Source organism: Loxodonta africana, chromosome 18 (assembly GCF_030014295.1).
Source record: "Loxodonta africana isolate mLoxAfr1 chromosome 18, mLoxAfr1.hap2, whole genome shotgun sequence".
In the NCBI taxonomy this organism is placed as follows: domain Eukaryota; kingdom Metazoa; phylum Chordata; class Mammalia; order Proboscidea; family Elephantidae; genus Loxodonta; species Loxodonta africana.
In genome coordinates, this window is record NC_087359.1 from 48,799,710 (window position 1) to 48,818,404 (window position 18,695).

Consider the following 18,695-nt stretch of genomic DNA (forward strand, 5'->3'; position numbering starts at 1 on the left):
AATAAATGTGAAATCACTATGTAAATGAAAATACAGAGATACTGTCATTTTACTCTGAGAGCTAGTAGTATGTCAGTGCAGAGTACTGTTACTTTATATTCAAAATTTTGTTTTATATAAAGTGTATTCCTTTATTTATCTGAAAATATTAATGCGTGCTTTTCTGAGGTGATCTTTGTCCTACTTCACAACACTGTAAAAGCTAGCCAAGGATCTGCGATCCATTGAATTAGTCACCTTGGTTAATAAGTAGATGACTAGAAGATGAGTACAGTTTTGCATTTGGGAGTTTAAATCTTATCTTTCTTGGTTATCATGTATGGCCAGGTGAGAATTTCCAAGTGTACAGCAAGCTGAAGTTTTTAGTCCTTCCAACCAGTTGCCATTGGGTCAGTTTTGACTCATGGTAGCCCCATGTATATCAGAGTAGAATTGTGCACTGTAGGTTTTGCAATGGCTGATTTTTCAGAAGGAGATCCACAGGACTTTCTTATAAGGTACCACCTACAGGTGGGCTCAAACTGCCAACCTTTTGGTTAACAGCCATGTGAGTTAACCATTTATAGTGACCCTATAGGACAGAGTAGAACTGCCCCATAGGGTTTCCAGGGAGCGGCTAGTGGATTCAAACTCCTGACCTTTTGGTTAGCAGCCAAGCTCTTTATCGCTGTGCCACCTGAACTCCCTACTTATTACTAGTAAATAAGAGACCTTATCATTTCACTGAATCCCGCTGAAACCAATATTTAGTATTTGAAGGAAGCTTTGTGAGTATATGGTCAGATTCTTATTTAACAGAGGAGAAAATCTGGGCCAGAATCCATCAGTAATTGGCTTGCCTAAGATCATATGGCTTAGGTAGTGCCAGAACTTGAACTGGAACTAAGGTCCAAGTGTTCTTTCTGTTCTGCTAAGATTGTGTCCAGGCACCTTAGTATGGTTTGATAATGTTTCCTGGTTTGCGTGAAAATGTATTAAAGGGATTTATATGACACACATGTATTTTTTTCTTTTTAGTTGGTTTAGTATAGAAAATTCTAAGAAGACAAACACTGTACGTGGCAAAATTTGCAGTGAAATGGAATAAGGAAAGAAAATTAGTTACAGTTTTCCGAACAGTTATTTCGAGTTCATGCTTCATTACTCTCAAGTATCAAGGTGTCTTCTTTCTTGCAAGTGGAAAAGACAGGATCTTTTTAACACACATTTCTACTCAATGAATTTTGTTGCTAATGAATAGGAAGAAGATACATTAATTTCTTCGTTCCAGCTTAATTCTTTTTTACCCAAGCCGTTAGTGATTTTTATATTTTGTTATGTTAATTGCCTATCATCTGTGGGGTAGTATCCCTAGTGGTTTCTTTCTGGGTAAATAGCCACTGTAGGGGACATAATTGTCTGACATTTTGGGGACCCTTTTTGATTCCACTGATTTCACAAAACTTGGACTTGAACTCTAGATAATCCTGATAAACCTAAGAAACAAACTGCATGAATTGGAGTGGTAACTTGTTGTTAGTTGATTATCTAGTTTAACGAAGATTTGCACATATTTTAGAGGATAAACTTTTAAAGAGCATATTGTCTCAAGAAACTCCTTACTTTGTCTGGAAAATTTGTATAGAGTTTGCTGAACTTAAGTATTACGCAAACCTAAATTCTTTGTCCTGATTTGTTTACTTATTTTTTATATTGGGTAGATCATTTAAAACTGTTATGCTCCTTGATCCACAGAAGGTTTTGGGATTTTGAACAGAAGATACTTTACTGTGTCAGGCAAAAGGTAACACAGCCTCCTTATATTAAGCAAGGGCAACCCTTTGAGTAGTACTGTCACAGTTGGCCAACCTATAATTGCTAAAGAGTTTGTCAGTATTCCAGAAATGCTTAATCTTTGTAATGGTACATTTACCCCTTGTTCTTGGGTTCTTTAATAATAAATATGGTTTTTATAGGTTATCTGGAAGGGGACTAGGACAGTAGTGTTAAGAGGCAGGCCTACAAAGCTAGACTGCCTTGTTTTAAATTCTAGCTTTGCTACTGTATGACCCTTAAGTGAATTAGTTACGTAACCTCCTCGGATCTCAGTTTCCTCCTAGACAATGAAACTGTTCCCGTCAACTCACAGCAACCCTATAGGACAGAGCAGAACTGCCCCATAAGGTTTCCAAGGAGCAGCTGGTGGCTTCAGACTGCCAACTTTTTGGTTAGCAGCTGTAGCTCTTGACCACTAGACCACCAGGGCTCCCCTAGATAGTGAAGTCAGGAGTAAATGAATAGATAAAAGTAAAGCATTAGAATAGTGTTTGGCATGTAGTTAACCATCATTGTGATTATGATCATAATCGTCATGTGGCCTGCTGAGCAGTTGCTAACAATTATTTCCTGATCCTCTTTTGAAAGCATGTCTTTATGTAGTTATGTACTTCATTATCGTTTGCTCACTATTAATGAAGACTCAATAAATAAATATTTCATTTTTTGACTGTTTTACATTGTATATGAGATTCTTAACCAAATGGGGCATTCTTGTTGACCATTCTCTCAACCCTTTTGTATTACTGTTAACAGTTTAACATTATGGAAACCATGAAACAATCTGGGCATTGAAACCAATCATTCTTTTGATGTTTAATGATGTCTTCTAGCGCTGATTTTCTTTCCATGGTAAGATCATTTTGCTGTGAAATCGATTGCCTTATCTGTTCATTCATCCAGTGAGTGAACAAACATCTGTGCCCTAGTCCGTACACTTGGTTCTGGAAAAAACAGTAGGAGACAACACAGACATATGTTCTTAACAGGCATATATTCCTAAGAGAGAAAAATAAATAAATAGAGATGAAAGGATAAGCACAGTGTAATAAGTGTTATAAAGAAAGAAAGCTAATGTTGCTAGAGCACAGTGAACATGGGATACAGTGGTATGAGACGAGGTAGGAAAATAGGCAGGACACAAGTTGTGTAGGGTTTTGCAGGCCATGGAAATAAGCTTGGATTTCATATGAATGCAATAGTGAGTTAGTCTACAGTTTTAAGTAAGGAAGTAATGTGATTTTTAAGCCATTCAGTCTTGCTCATGTGTGAAGGATGAATTGAAGGCGACAAGAAGAGAAATGTTTTTAGGAGTCCATTGCAGTAGTGAGAAGTAAAGCTTAGTGGGTTTGGACTTGCTTGGTACCTGTGACTCCTTCTGTCCCTCTAATTTCTCCCATTTGAAATGGGAATGTCTACCTTGTGCCTGTCCCACCACAGTACTTTGGAAGCAAATAACATGTATTTTAGGTTTCACAGATCTACTAATAGAAAGGAATTTTGCCCCAGGATGGAACGCGCCCAGAATCATACTTGAATTAGCTGATTCAGAAGATGAGATTTTGGCTTTAGAGTTGATGCTGGAATGGGATAAGACTTCTGGGACGTGATCGGGTGAATGTGTTTTGCATGTGGTAAAGCACTGAAGTTGGGGGGGAGGCAAAGGGCAGAATAACATGGATTGAAATGTGCCCCCCCCCCCGCAAAAAAAATATGTGTTGGAATCCTGACCCCTATACCTATGGATGTAATCCCTTTTGGGAATAGGGTTTTCTTTGTATGTTGAAGAGGCTCTATCAGTGCAGAAATCAACTCAGAATGGCAGTGGAAAACAAAAAACCTATAAAAGGGTAAATTTTTTTAAAAAAGCTGTAACTAGGAGATTTTAAATGCTGAAGAAGCACTTAAAATAAATGGTTAACACTAAAACACATTTTATTTTTGACTTGGGCAGAAGTGCTCAGAAAATACTGCTGAAATTGGCTTACAAAGGTTCTTTGTAGGCTGTACATCCAGTGCTAAGACTACAATAATCCATTCATTTTAAACATTAGCCACATTTTACTGCAAAAACAATGCCAAACTAAATTACTGAATCTTCTAAAGCAGTAAACAAAAGGTTCCACTTTGGACTGTTAGGAGAGGGTAGGTCCCTGATCATATGTGCATTTATGAGCATCATTCCCATTATCTGCCATTGTTGTTAGTTGCTGTCGTTTCCAACTCATGGTGACCCCGTGTGTGCAAGGTAGAACTGCTCCAGAGTTCTGAAGGCCATGGCCTCTTGGAAGCAGATCGTCAGGCTCCTCTGAGTGGGTTTGAACTGCCAGGCTTTTGGTTAGCACTTAACCATTTGCGCCACCCAGGGACTTTCTAGTATTAGACCATCCCATATCTGGATCCTACCTCCAAGTTTATTACTGTCTTGTTCTGTGACATTATACAAGTCCCTTTGTCTCTGAGATGCAGTTTCTTTATCCCTGAATTGTAGGGGTATGATTGGCTTAAATGCTGTTAAAGATTCTGTCTGATTTTAATTACTTGTACAAAAGTGCAAGTGGGTTCTGCTTTTGAAAGCAGTAGTATAGATGAGTATGTAGAGAATATTTAAGGCTCAGTGAATAGATGGCATCGTTATGGAAAGAATGTAAACAACAGAAAGGAGCCTAGGGCCAGGCTTTGAAGAACACTAAAAGGTAGAGAAGGAGTCCTGGTGCTCGGCTGCTAACTGAAAGGTCAGTGCTTTGAACCCACCAGCAACTCCTCAGGAGAAAAGACCTGGCGATCTGCTCCCATAAAGATTACAGCCTAGAAAACCCTGTGGGGCAATTCTGTTCTGTCCATAGGGTCGCTATAAGTCAGAATTGACTCGATGGCATGTAACAACTACAGCTCTTGGAGCAGGAGGAGCTGTCTGATACCAGAGAAATAGGAATCAGGAGTATTTTAAGAAAAAGAGAGTGGTTAGTTATGTTCAGGGAGGGTAAGAGGTTCAGTATGATGTCATGGAGGTCATTGGTAACTTTGAAAAAAGCAATTTCTGTTGATACGTTGAGACACAAGTTATATTGAAATGGCTCACACAGTGTTTTGGAGATGAGGAAATGTAGACTATGTATGTAGGCAACTCTTGAGAAATCTGTTTTTGAAGAAGGACTTAAAACTGGGAAGTACTGAACCATGCTTCTTTGATGATGAGAGTGATCCAGTAAAGGGGGAAAAAGTGATGACAGAAGTGGCTGAAGAGCAAAGTTCCTGGGAAGATGAGAGGAAGTGATATACTATACAGAATGTATCTTGACATATTGGCATTTGGCAGGTGAAGGACACTGTCCTAGTGGTAAAAAGAGAAGGCTAATGGGTGAAGATGTATGTATTTTAGTGGATTTAGTGGTAGAAGGATTGGGGAAATGCCCTCTGCTTTCTGTTTGCTTTATAATAAAATGAAATAGCGGCTGAGAATAAGAAGGGAGGAAATGGGGTACGAAGTTTGAGGAGAGAGAGAACAAGGAATTAAATAGTTGTGAGATTGAGAAAGAGTTTACTAGTAGGAATGAGAATCAATTTGAGGTTTGAGATTTGACATCTCAAATAATGCCTGGCACATACAGGGCGCTTAATAAATATTTGTTGAAAAGTGGCTGTGCAGTTGTATTTTTTTTCTTTTTTTCATTCACCAGTATGTTCAGTTGCTCAGACAGACCATAAGTTTTGCAGTATGTGTGTGATTAGGGAAGAGAGGAGTAAAGGAACTAAGGATCTTTTCAGGGGAATTTGAAAAGGCAAAGAATAATGTAATATACTTTAAAAAACTTCCTGTCCTGAAGACAGCACAGCCTGTACAAGGCAGGGCCATGGTAGCTACATAGACACACCCCAACTCCCTGAGGGACCGAATTGCTGGGCTGAGGACTGTGGGAACCATGGTCTCAGGGAACATCAAGCTCAACTGGCATAACAGAGTTTATAAAGAAAATGTTCTATATTCTACTGTGGTGAGTTGTGTCTGGGGTCTTAAACGCCTGTCAGTGGCCATCTGGGACACTCCACTGGCCTCACCCCTTCAAGAACAAGGAATAATGAAGAAAACTAAAGACACAAGGGAAAGGACTATTGGACCACATCTACCACAGCCTCCACCAGACTGAGTCTAGTACAACTAGTCTACTACACTGAATGCTGTGACAGGGATCACAATAGAGGGTCCCGGACAGAGCTGGAGAAAAATGTAGAACAAAATTCTAACTCAAAAAGAAAGACCAGACTTGCTGGCCTGACCGAGACTGGAGAAACCCTGAGAGTATGGACCCCATACACCCTTTCAGCTCAGTAATGAGGCCACTCCTGAGGTTCACCCTTCAGTCAATGATTGAACAGGCCTGTGGAACAAAAGAAGACTAAAGGGGCACACCAGCCCTGGGATGGGAACTAAAAAGTAGGAGGGAACAGGAAAGCTGGTAATAGGGAACCCAGGGTTGAAAAGGGAGAGTGTTGACATGTCGTGGGGTTGTTAACCAATTTCATACAACAGTGTGTGTACCAACTGTTTGATGCGAAACTAGTTCTGTAAACGTTCATCTAAAGTTCAAAAAATAAATAAAACTTCCCATTTGGAATGGCTAAAATGCAAAAAAAGTTTTCGTGCTTTTAGAAGCTTAACTATTTAGAACCCCAGTATTTCTGAAAAGCTCAATTTGTTTGGCCTTATTTTATAGTTCTTTCTTTGGGAACAGTAAAAGTTTTTGAAACGTTTTTAAAACTGAATTTGTGAAGTAGACTGATTAAAAGAAAGTGACTTAGCTCCCTAGATTATTTCTTATAAAACAAAATTTCAGACTATCGTTTTCTATAGAGAATTTTTGAGAAGAAAATGTCAATAGGCTGTTTTCTTTTTAAGCCCATTGTGTAAGAACACATTATGTGCTCAAATGAAAATTTCTGTTGCAATATCTTAAAAACAAAAACTTCAAATAATTGCACAATACCATTGTTATAAGTAAGAACTCAAATGGACCCAAATTGTTTTGGATAGAACTGTTTTTATCTCTTGAAGATGACACTATGGGACAGAGTAAATAGGGGAAAATAAGAATGTTTTACAGGAGGAAAGGTTTTAGGACATTTTCTTTATAATACAAGTCCTTTTGTGCCCTGTTCATCTCTTACCAGAAATTAATTAAATTTTATTTATTGTGATTTAGGTGAATGTCTGTTCATCTCTAAAAGGAATTGCCTACAGGATTTCGCTCAATATGAAACCCACACATTTTAAGTATTTATAGAACTTAAGTTAAATGGCTGGAAGGTGAAAATCTTTAATCCTTTTCCATTTCAAACCTCCTCAGTTGAGTTTATTACTAAAGTCCAAGAAGTACTGATTATTTTGGGAATCTATTAGGATGTTCTGGTCTTACGGACTTTAACAAAATAACTTTGTGTTTCTTTTTTTTTGAAATTGCTTGGTCTACATTGTCTTTACATCTTCACAGAACTATGACTTAAAATGCAGAATCAAACTTGCAGCGTCTTTGCACTGTTCTGAATGTGTCGTCCTTGGAGTTCCCGTAGTTACTTTCTTCTTCATCATTATAACCAGTATACATTGAATTCATACAAAGGGTGAGATGATATATTAGTATATTGTATCCATTGCCATACAGATTAAATAAGCTGATGTTTAGAGAGATATAGAAACTTCTCTAAGCTCATAGAATAATTACTTGTGAAGCTTGAATTTGAACTCAAATCTCGTAGATTCTAAAACCTGTTTCCTTCCCACTAATACAAAGTCTTCCTGTCTAATAAAATTTATTAATTTTATTACACCTACTTCATTCTATTATATTGATTTCTTGTGCTTATCTGGCTTGCCTGTCAGACTGTGAGCTTCTTGAGGATAGTGTCCATTACAGATCCCAGTATTTTTTAAATGTTTGTTGAATAAATGACACAGACATATTACTGGTAGGGCATGTGCTGTGAAGTTGTTTTTCTAGTGTAGGAGTTCCAAGTTTGCTGCTTCATATATGTCCTACTCCTTTGATGTATTGCCCTTTATGGTTATATATGCGTGCACATACATATACAAACACTATTTCATCCTCGTGGCTATCTTTTGAAAGTGGGAGTTTGTGCCCTTGTTTTGTGGCCTCAGGAGATCAAGGCTGAGAGAAAAGACTTGTTCAAGGTCACACAACTAGTTGGCAGCAAATCTACAATTCCTGACTTTAAATTTTCTGATCATCTAGTCCAGGCTATCTGTGCTAATGAAAACCTATATGTTATTTGCTCACTGAGAAATTAAAATGGCAAAAAGGTGTCCATAAATGGACTGTGTCTAAAAGAAGAGACTGTTGGAGTGATGAATGTATATTCTTTGTTCGTAGTCTATTTATACACTTCACTTGTTTTCCTTAATGAGGCGTAAATTTTGGAAATAGGGATTAGAGTTAAGAGTTTAGTCGGGGAATAAAATAGCTCCATATAAATTATAGAAAGATTGGGCCTTGACCATATTATATTCTAATCTGGTGAATACAAGTCTAGCATGATTTCTGGCACATATGGTGTTCAGATAATACTTGTTAAATGATTGGATCAGTGGTTGCTATGAGTCGTAATTGACTCAACAGCAACAAGTTTGTTTGTTTTTTTAATACAGTGATGTCTTGAGTTTGATTTCTTAATAGTACAACTCAAACTCATAAATATGAGCTGTCACTGAATCAGCTGGTAAAATAGAAAAATTTGAGCCATTTGATCGTTAGCGTACCATTAAGCTTGGGGCTCCTGTTAAATACACAGATAATGAAGGATTCGTAGAGTTCAGAGAATGTCATTCTTTTTCTGTAAATATGTTTATAGGTTTTTATACTTCAGCTCATGACTATTTCTTTTCTTTTTATCAGCTTTATTGAGAAGTAATTCACATACCATACAGTTCACCTACTTAAACTATACAGTTGAGTGGTTTTTAGTATACTCACAGTTGTGCAGCCATCACCACAATCAATTTTATAACATTTTCATCACTCCAAAAACAAACACAATACTCATTAGCAGCCACTCCCAATTTCCCTTGAATCCCCCTAGCCCTAGGAAACCACTAATATACATTCTGTCTTTATGAATTTGTCTATTCTGAACATTTTATGTAATTGGAATCATGTAACATGTAGTCTTTTTGTGACTGCCTTCTTTCACGTATAATATTCTCAAGGTTCATCCATGTTGTAGTGCATATTTTTCATTTTTTTATGTCTGAATAATATTCCATTGTGTGGATGTAAACCAAAAAAAACCTCAAACCTACTGCCATCTTGTCCATTCGGACTCATAGTGACCCTGTAGGGTTTCCAAGGCTGTAAATCTTTACGGAAGCAGACTGCCACGTCTTTCTCTTGTGGAACCGCTGATGGTTTCAAACCGTCAACCTTTCAGTTAGCAGTCGATTGTTTTAACCTCAGCGCCACCAGGGCTCGTTGTATGTATATACCACATTTTATATATCCATTCATCTGTTGATGGGCATTTGGGTTGTTTCTGCTTTAGGGCTATTAAAAAAAAAAATGCTGCTATGAATAGTAGTAGACAAGATTTTGTGTGGACGTAAGTTTTTTTTTCTCTTAGGCATATAATTTCAAGGTGTATAACACCTAGAAGTGGAATTGCGAAGTCATGTTAATCCATTAACTAATTTAACATTTTGAGGAACTGCCAGACTTTTTGAAAAGTAACTGCAGTTTTACATTCCCACCAGCAGTGCACGAGGATTCCAGTTTGTTGATATCCTTACCAACACTTGTTATTATCTCTCTTTTTGGTTATAGCTATCCTTATGGATGCGAAGTTGAATCATTGTGGTTTTGATTTGTGTTTCTTTGGTGGTGGATTATGTTGCACATCTTTCCATGTACTTATTGTCTGTATATTTTCTTTGGAGAAATGTCTACTCAGATCCTCTGTCCATTTTTTAATTGTATTGTCTTTTTATTATTGAGTTGTAGGGTTTCTTTATATATTACAGATGCAAGTTCCTTATTAAGTACCTGATTTACAAATGTTTTCCCCCATTATGTGCGTTGTCTTTTCACTTTCTAGGTGGTGGTCTTTGAAGCACCAAAGTTTTAATTTTGATAATGATGACTGTTTCTCATCAATTGTTTTTATATAAAAGTCTGGGCAAGTTTTAATTTTGTATTTAGGACTCAGTATCATAGCCTTTATTGAAGTGATGCCCTTTTTGAGTGGGAAGATTTGCTTTACTAACACTTGAACAATGCTATTCACAGTCACAGGCAATATGGTGTTTTTGTGTAGAATAATTCTGTGAGCACAATTTATATATTGTATTACAGTGATTTAAAATGGAAACATTTATACCTACAATATGAAGCATGATATAGAGTGTATTTAACATCTTAAACGTTCAAAAAAATTTTTATCTTCTATGCCTGTATTTTTTTTTTTAAGTGGAATTGTTTCTTTAATAAAACTACGCTGTAATCCTGTCTATATATGTTACCATTGGTGACATCTTCGGTATTATAATTCTTTTTTTCTAATAATGTTAAAAGGGCTAGGAAAGACTGGAAAATTTGAATAATAGTGTGTATGATATTAAATCATTAACTAGAAGGACTTTAGACTTTAAACTTATCAATAATTTAAGGTGCTAGTACTTGATATCCTTCTGTGGACAAATTACCTCCAAATTTTAAGCTGAAAAATCACTAGACTGTTTGGAAAATGGTTACAACTACATGGCTTTTAGGTTTTTACTACTTGTATAAAGAATTCTATGCTGTTGTCAATAAGTTATACACCTATAAAAAGTTAACTTTGCAAAAGTTATGTGATAAGTATATTTACAACAAAAGAAAGATCAGCTGCTGAGGCTGCTTATGTACAACCAAACACCTCATGGGATTTGGTTTGAAAGTTTAGAGTCATGGTTTCATGGGACATCCCAGTCCATTGGCCTAATAACATATTTAGTGCTTCGGTTTTACCTCCCAGTTCCTTGCATAGTGCCTGGGGTCTTAAAAGCTTTCAAACAGCCATCCAAGGCACAATAATTGGTCTCTATTCTCCTGGAGCAACAGAGGAAGGAGGAGAGTCCGAAATAGGAAGAAATGGAATATATGTGGCTACCTGCCTCCATGAACAACTGCTTCCTTTGCTACAAGTCCAGAAGAACTATATGGTGCCTGGCTACTATTACTGAATGTTTGGATCAAAGTTTCTATAGAAGAATTTTGATCAAAAGGGAGAAAATGCAGAACAGAGGTTCAAATTCCCATGGAATCCAGGCTTTTTGGAACCATAGAGGCTGGGTGAACTCCCAAAAGTATTGCCCTGAGATAATCTTTAAACCTTAAACCAAAAACATCCCCTGGAGTCTTCTTAAAACCAAACAGTAGTTTAGCTTAACTAGTAAAGAATTTTTTTTTTTTTTTTTTGTATCTTGAGCACTGTGCTCTTTTAAGAACTATCAGGGATCAGATTGACAACAGAAGTTCTAAAGATTAGATAGAAACCTTAGGGGGCAGTGAGCATGTGTTAATGGGTGAGGAACAATTTGGAAAAGGAATGTGTGAAGGGTTGCACGACTTGAAGAGCATAATCAGTGTCACTGAATTATACACGTAGAAATTGTTGAATTGGTGTATGTTCTGCTGTGTATATTCTCAACAACAAGAAAAAAAGAAAAGAATTCTATACTGTTGTCTTGGTTATAAAAGAAAAGTGTAAACGCATACAAATAGCATGTGGGGGTGTTACTGCCATGTTATTCCTGTATCCAGTTTTATTCAGTTACAGCTGCAAAGCAGGACTATGTAACGTATGGCTGAGTTTTTCTCTCCCCCCCAACACACTCTTTTTAGCTCCTCAAGAGTTGCTGATTTATGAAATGGCAGAGAATGGAAAAAATTGTGACCAGAGACGTTTAGCAATGAATAAGGAGCAACATAATGGAAACTTCACAGGTAAAGTCTGATGGCTTGGAGGGAGGAGGTTACTGGTATAAAGAACATACACTTTTCATTAGAAATCCATTACAGGTAGTACCCAACTGACTATGGGTTCTGTCCTAAGTCAGTTTTGACATAAGTCAAATACCTCATTTTTGTTTGTTTGTTTAATCAGTAACTTTTATAAATCCAGTGGTGTTTTGAACAGTAATTGATAAAATTGATTGACCACCTGAGAATGATACCATCAGCAAACTACCTGCTGCAACGTATTACTAACGATAAGATGTACCAGAAAAGGATGGATGGTCATATGTGAGGTTCACCATAACTTGAATCCGTTGTAAGCCGGGGACTACCCATACTTTTAATATTCGTTATCTTTTGATAGTATCTTCAGGTAAGTTAAATTATGGGTCAGAGCCTATAGAATGGTTTTTCACAGTGATAGCAGAAGCAGCCTGGCCACAGTCATATCAACAATGTTCCAGGTGCAGGGTTATTACTTGTTAACCTCATGGTATGTTAAGTATTCAGTAGGCTTTGTTTGCGGCTCAGTTTTATTATGCTAGTTCGTGACTTTAAAAGTAGATTATAACTTTGCTTATTGCAATATTCTTAAATACACAATTCTCCAAAATGTCAACAGTGTGATTGTTGTAGATGTATTTAACAATTTTAGTTTGAGATGAATAAATTTTTATATTTAAGCAAATTTGGAATTTGCAGTAATTTTTTAGTATATTTCACTTTTATTTATACATTTACCACAAAAATAATGACTTTTGTTGATATGGATGATTTAAATAGGAACTTTCCTTATTTCGTTGAAAGGAAAATTAAAGATTTTTCTTTTTGCGAATTGTAATGGTTTTCTTTTTAACTTCTGCATTGCTTTGTATTTCAGAAGCATTGCAAAAAATACTCCAGCATAGTTACACCACAGAAATTATCTTCTATTGGAAGAAGTGCAAGCTCTCTGAAATAGTAGTTTCTGTCGTTTTAATCACTGCGTTGCCTAACAGGAGACATTCTGCTTCACTAATCTGACTTTTGAGTTACTTTGATCTTCAATAAATTTTACATTTTTTCATTTTGAGTTCAACTTAAAACCTGTGTAAACCATCATGAGTGCTTTTTATTTTTATTTACTGGCTAAGATATATAGGATGGAAAAACTTCAATTGGAAGATGAAAGAAGGCCTTTTTGTCCCTCAGCTGAAAATACATTGGAATTAAGACGCCTACATTCCATATAGTGTCAGCGTTTTTATGTGCTTCTACTCAACCCCTTAAAGTTTTCAACATGAAGAAATTCTCATCAAACAACATTTATTAAACATTTTGAGTATTCAGGAATAAACACTGCATACATCATAGTCTCTTCCCAATGGGAGCTTTTGCACATTATTTTTTCTTTCTTTCAGCAAGCATGTACATTTATATATTCTTCCTCTTCCCCCTCCCCTGCGTTTTATGTTAATACAGTAAAACCTTCGAAAGCTGGAACCTGTATAAGCTGAAAACCTGTCAGAGAAGGAAAACTCAAATATTTTCCACTAATAGTGAGTGATAGAAAAGTGTTAAGACTGCACCCTGTCAGAGGTGGAAAACTGAAAACCAAAGAAGCCAGATCAAGTTCTGGCTCTCACAGGCTTCACTGTATTAGCATGGCATACTTAACTCTTCTGTACCATGTTTTTTTACTGAATATTTCTCAGAGATTGGGCTGTAACTACTTGAAGAACTTATTTTTTACTGCGGCTACGTAGTATTGCATTGTATGAGTGTACCATACTTTGTTTAATCATGCCTCTGTCCTCTGTTCATCACATTTAAGTTGTTTATAATCTTTTGCTATTAAAAATAACGCTGCAGTCAATAAACTACAAAAGTCATGCTACTTGTGCAAGAGTGTATCTGTAAAATATATTCCAAGAAATGGAATTATTAGGTTACAGTGTGCGTTTATAATTTTGATAGATGATAATAACTAGCCTTAACTGGGAAAATATTAGCCCAAGAGACAGAAAGGGCCACATAAACCAGAGACTCCATCAGCCTGAGACCAGAAGAACTAGATGGTGCCCACCTACCACTAGTGACGGACCTGACAGGGAATACAACAGAGGTTTCTTGATGGAACAGGAGAAAAGTGGGGTGCAGAAGTCAAATTCTAGTAAAAAGACCAGACTTAATGGTCTGACTGAGACTGGAGGGTCCCCAGAAGACATGGCCCCTGAACTGTCTATTAGCCTAGAACTAAAACTATTCCCAAAGCCAGCTCTTCAGACAAAGATTAGACGGGACTATAAGACATCAAATGATACTTGTGAAGAGAGTGCTTCTTAGTTCAAGTAGATACATGAGACTAAATGGGCAGCTTCTGTCCAGAGGCAAGATGAGAAAGCAAAAAGGAACAGGAGCTGACTGAATGGACACGGGATATCTGGAGTAGAAAGGAGGAGTATGCTGTCACATTATCGGGAGAGCAACTAGGGTCCCATAACAATGTGTGTATAAATTTTTGGATGAGAAACTGACTTGAACTGTAAACTTTCACCTAAAGCACAACAACAACAACAAAATAATAACTAACCTGAATTGGGAAACCCTGGTGGCGTAGTGGTTGAGTGCTATGGCTGCTAACCCAAAGGGCAGCAGTTTGAATTCTCCAGGCGCTCCTTGGAAGCCCTGTGGGGCAGTTCTATTCTGTCCTGTAGGGCCGCTATGAGTCAGAATTGACTCGATGGCATTGGGTGGGTAACCTTAATTGGGCGCTTACTGTCAAAGTCTTCTGAGAGCTTTACATATGTTAACTCGCTTAATCGTTACGGTGACTCTAAAAGGAAGTATTATTGTTATCCCATTTTACGGAAAACAAAATTGAGGCATAGGAAAGTTCACTAACTTGCCTAAAGTCACACGGCTGGTAGGTGGCAGAACCAGGGTTTGGAACTAAGCGCTTGCCTCCAAATTTTGAGCCCTTGGTCACTTTGCCCTTCACAGAAGTTAGACCAGTTTATACTGTACAAGAGTCCCAACCAAGACAAGAGTAGAAGCTTGTATTCTAACAATGAAATAATTGCAAAAACAATGCTAAGAGTAGGGCAGAAGCAACTAGCCCAGACTCATCATCTTCCCAAAATCTCTAGTGCTACCTCAAATTCAACTGCTGGGATTTTCAGTACCATTCCTTTAGAACACCTTCTGCATAATGGTTTCATATCCCTCAGTTCAGGGAAGTAGCAAAGATCATTTTTTGCTAAATTGTTCTCTAGGTAACACTGATTAAAAAGTAGCACCTGTGATAATTCAGCTCCTTTCTAAGCCACTAAGGTGTTCCTAAGGCTGGACTAGTTGCCACTTCCGAGGGTTCTAGGACATGTGAGTGGTAAGCTGGGACATGGGTAAAATTCTGTTTTCATCCAGTATGCATCTAAGCACTAGTACATTGTACCGTCTCTCTCCAGCACTGCTTACAATAATAATAACCTGCAAGATTGCCACTAATAGGAAAGAGGTAGGCAAATATACAGATAAATTAATTGCTATGGAAGCTTAGGTTACAGTGACAAACCACGATTCTTGGCTTTCTGTTGCAGATTTCAGGCACACTTGTATTGGGCCACTTCTGTTAATTACAATTGTGTTCCAAGGGTTGCCTCTCCTAGAGAAGGAGTATTTTCAGTTAGTACTTGAACTATTTAAACTTGCGTGACCCAGATATGAATCACATTGTTTGAATGTTTGAGATTTATATGTGGTCTTTCAGATGTGGAAGGGTGGATGAATTTTGAAAGTATGAGCATAAATGTCAAAAATTCTGTTTTAACATCGATGTTACTGTTTTTCAGACTCCTCTTCAATGAATGAAAAGAAGAGGAGGGATCGGGAAGAAAGGCAGAACATCGTCCTGTGGAGACAGCCACTCATTACCTTGCAGTATTTTTTTCTGGAAGTCCTAATAATCTTAAAGGAATGGACCTCAAAGTAAGGAATCTTCCATTACCTTTTATATTAACTTTGTTTACTAATTTTAGAATGCCTCAGCAATCTCCCACCCCCTGCCACCTCCTCCATCCAAATAGATTGATTACATTTAAAATATTACCATGGGAATATATATATTCTCCTTTCTGTAGTTTGGAGCACAATAGATTAGGGAAAAGTATTGCTGTTTGCTCCCTGGATTGTTACAGTTGACCAGTGTCTTATGTTGAATCTTTTGTGGAAAGAGGAACACTAAAAATGAGATTTTTTTTTCCTCCTGTCTTTACCTTCCGGAGGAATCAAGCCTGTGTACATTAGTTACACTGATTCTTTAGCAGGACAAGGTTCAGGATATGTGGCACTTTTACTGTTAGTTTGAGCCAATGGAAGAGGACTCTGACATGGAAATGTGTTCTGTCTTTAAATTTAGTATTTGTAAACCCTGTTTCAAATACGAAAGAGCAAGTTGGACTTTTACATAGCTTATCATTTTCAGGCTTGCACTTCTGAGTTATTACCTGTACTTTAGAGATATTGTACTTTTGGGTTTATAAGGCATTTTATAACATTTTTCAGCTCATTTGATCCTTTCAGCAACTCTACGAAGAAGCTAAAGTAGGTATATGATCATTACTATTTTAAAGACAAGAAACACAATCATTGGTTAAATGGCTTGCTCTAAGTCCAGTATTTAAGGGGCTTTAACCCAGGTCCTCTGACATAAAGGCCAGTGCCCTTTTCATTACACTGTAATGCTTCTCCAAATTAGAAATTACGGTGTAACCAAGATGGGCCTTTGTGTAAGGGAATGACTTTGGTGAGAGTTTTGATAAGGAATGGGGTGCCCATGTACTTTTCCTTGACCTCTTTCTGCGCCTCCTTCCCTCAGAGGCCGCAGTGTTATGGTATTTAAGTACAAAAGGGTTAAGAGCTTAGCCTAGAAAGAACTGATTCTACTGCTGAGCTAGAAAGCCAACTGCTTTAACAAGAAGGTATTTTAAGAGTGATGAATCCTGAAAATGAGACTGCAAGGTATTTCTTCATTTGTTTTTTTCATTTATTTTTAAGATTATGGCATCGTCAAAGCATTGTGGTGTCTTTTTTACTGCTGCTTGCTGTGCTTATAGCTACGTATTATGTTGAAGGAGCACATCAACAGGTAAGAGGTTCAGCAACTCAGTTTCTGCTCTTGTACCTTCTCTAGTCCCAAATAGTTTAAAAATTGGACTATTGTGGGTCTCATAGATTTTCTACATTCATCATATTTAGGCTTGGCTTTGTCTTTTAACCTACCTTATAACTAGTATCTTAATGTCAAAAAGGCAAGTTCATTTGCCTGTAGTCTGTAAGTAGAACATTACTGAGGGGAAAAAAGGACATTTGTCAACCTCTTTTGTTAAAATAGCAAAACATCAATGTATTCTAATAGCAAACAGTACTAAAATTATATTTCATATTTTAAATCAGTTTATCTCTAGTGATAATTTTATAGTTTTAAATGCATTTCATTTCTGTATTTTTAAGAAACCTGTGTGTGCTATTAAGAGCTTGCTGACTTTACTTGCCAAAGCTGGAATCTAGAAATAAATTCCCGTTTTGACTTGGATAATCAAGAGTGTATTCTTTCACAAACATTATGTTAATCAGTGCCCCACTCTTACCACTGTTTATTGTCATACTTTTTTAAACAAAGTTTTTGTAACTTAAATATCTTAAAAATTTTTATTTTCATAGTTTTCTTATTAGTAATTTACTTTTGTCCTATAAATGTCAGCACAGTAGTAGGACTTTAAAAGTTTAGAAACAGAGTCTTTATTCCCGTTGGACACTTTCTTTGCTCATCTCTGCAATTGTATATTAATGAAGGAATTAGGCCTCTTCAATGGATTTTTAATCTTAATGTTTTCTTCCTTTTTGAAACTTATTTGTTGTTTTTAAATACCATATTTCTGTTTAGAGAATTCAGATTTTTTTCCACCTTTTTGTTTTTCAGTATGTGCAACGCATAGAAAAACAATTTCTTTTGTATGCCTACTGGATAGGCTTAGGAATTTTGTCTTCTGTTGGGCTTGGAACAGGGCTGCACACCTTTCTGCTTTATCTGGTAAGAATAGCTTTCTTTTAATAAGTAAAATTGGAAGAAATTTTCTATCTTTTAATTGGTGCTTTCTTCAAATGCTAAAATTCTAAGATTTGTATTTAATTACCTTTGTGTTTTGGAAGCATTCTGATCCTTAAATCTTCTCTTTAACTCGATTTAGAATTCTGTTTTGCCTTTCTCTTTGGATTGACACTTGAAGAAGAGGAGGAAAAAGAACCCTTAGGCAAATAAGTTTGTTTACTTAAATTACTTCAGTCAGGAAATTTTTTTTTTCTTCCAGATTTTAGAGTAATGATTCTCTTGGTTATGTAATTGTCATTTTAATAAAGTTACTTAAATGTAAAAAATTTTCATGTAAGACTTCGGGAGAATTTGAACAGTTTACTTTTTCTGTTAATCAGCAACAGAAAAAGTACTTTAGCAACTAGAGTGTCTTCCCTCACATCCTCAGATACCATGTACACACTTGGGTGGTTATTTGGGGATTCTTAGTGAAGGTAATTGTTGAAGTATTAAGGATGTAGAACTGAATTCTTTCTTAAACCCTTTTGAACCAAAGCATAAAAAGTACCCTTTCTGAAAACATTTTTTTTTTACTTAGTAGAAATATACTGAAATGATATTAGGGCTGGGACTATGTTGTGGCAAGCAAGACACATAGGGCACAAAATTTAAAGAGGTACTCGCTCTCAGGATTACCTAAGTATGGTGTGAGTGCCACTTTAAATTTTGCTCCCTAGATGCCTCACTTGTTTCACTCTAATCCTGTCCCTGAATAATATATTGAGAGCAATTCCATATTTTATAGTTTT

At 36.7% G+C, this 18,695-nt stretch overlaps 1 protein-coding gene across 5 annotated transcripts in view; it reads left to right on the forward strand.

The window, feature by feature from the left end:
• The window catches only part of VMP1 (vacuole membrane protein 1), a 123,092-nt gene that overhangs the window by 3,022 nt on the left and 101,375 nt on the right, over positions 1 to 18,695 (forward strand). For 3 of the 5 annotated variants that reach the window (XM_003414579.4, XM_023553526.2, XM_064271310.1), the window contains 4 exons: positions 11,703 to 11,804; positions 15,647 to 15,782; positions 16,851 to 16,941; positions 17,776 to 17,886. In XM_003414579.4, coding sequence (XP_003414627.1) covers positions 11,729 to 11,804; positions 15,647 to 15,782; positions 16,851 to 16,941; positions 17,776 to 17,886 — 414 coding nt within the window. In that variant the 5' untranslated portion in view covers positions 11,703 to 11,728. Of the gene's footprint in view, positions 1 to 2,571; positions 2,668 to 11,702; positions 11,805 to 15,646; positions 15,783 to 16,850; positions 16,942 to 17,775; positions 17,887 to 18,695 lie in introns of those variants that run through there. The other 2 variants (XM_064271313.1, XM_064271311.1) reach the window with 2 other exon arrangements.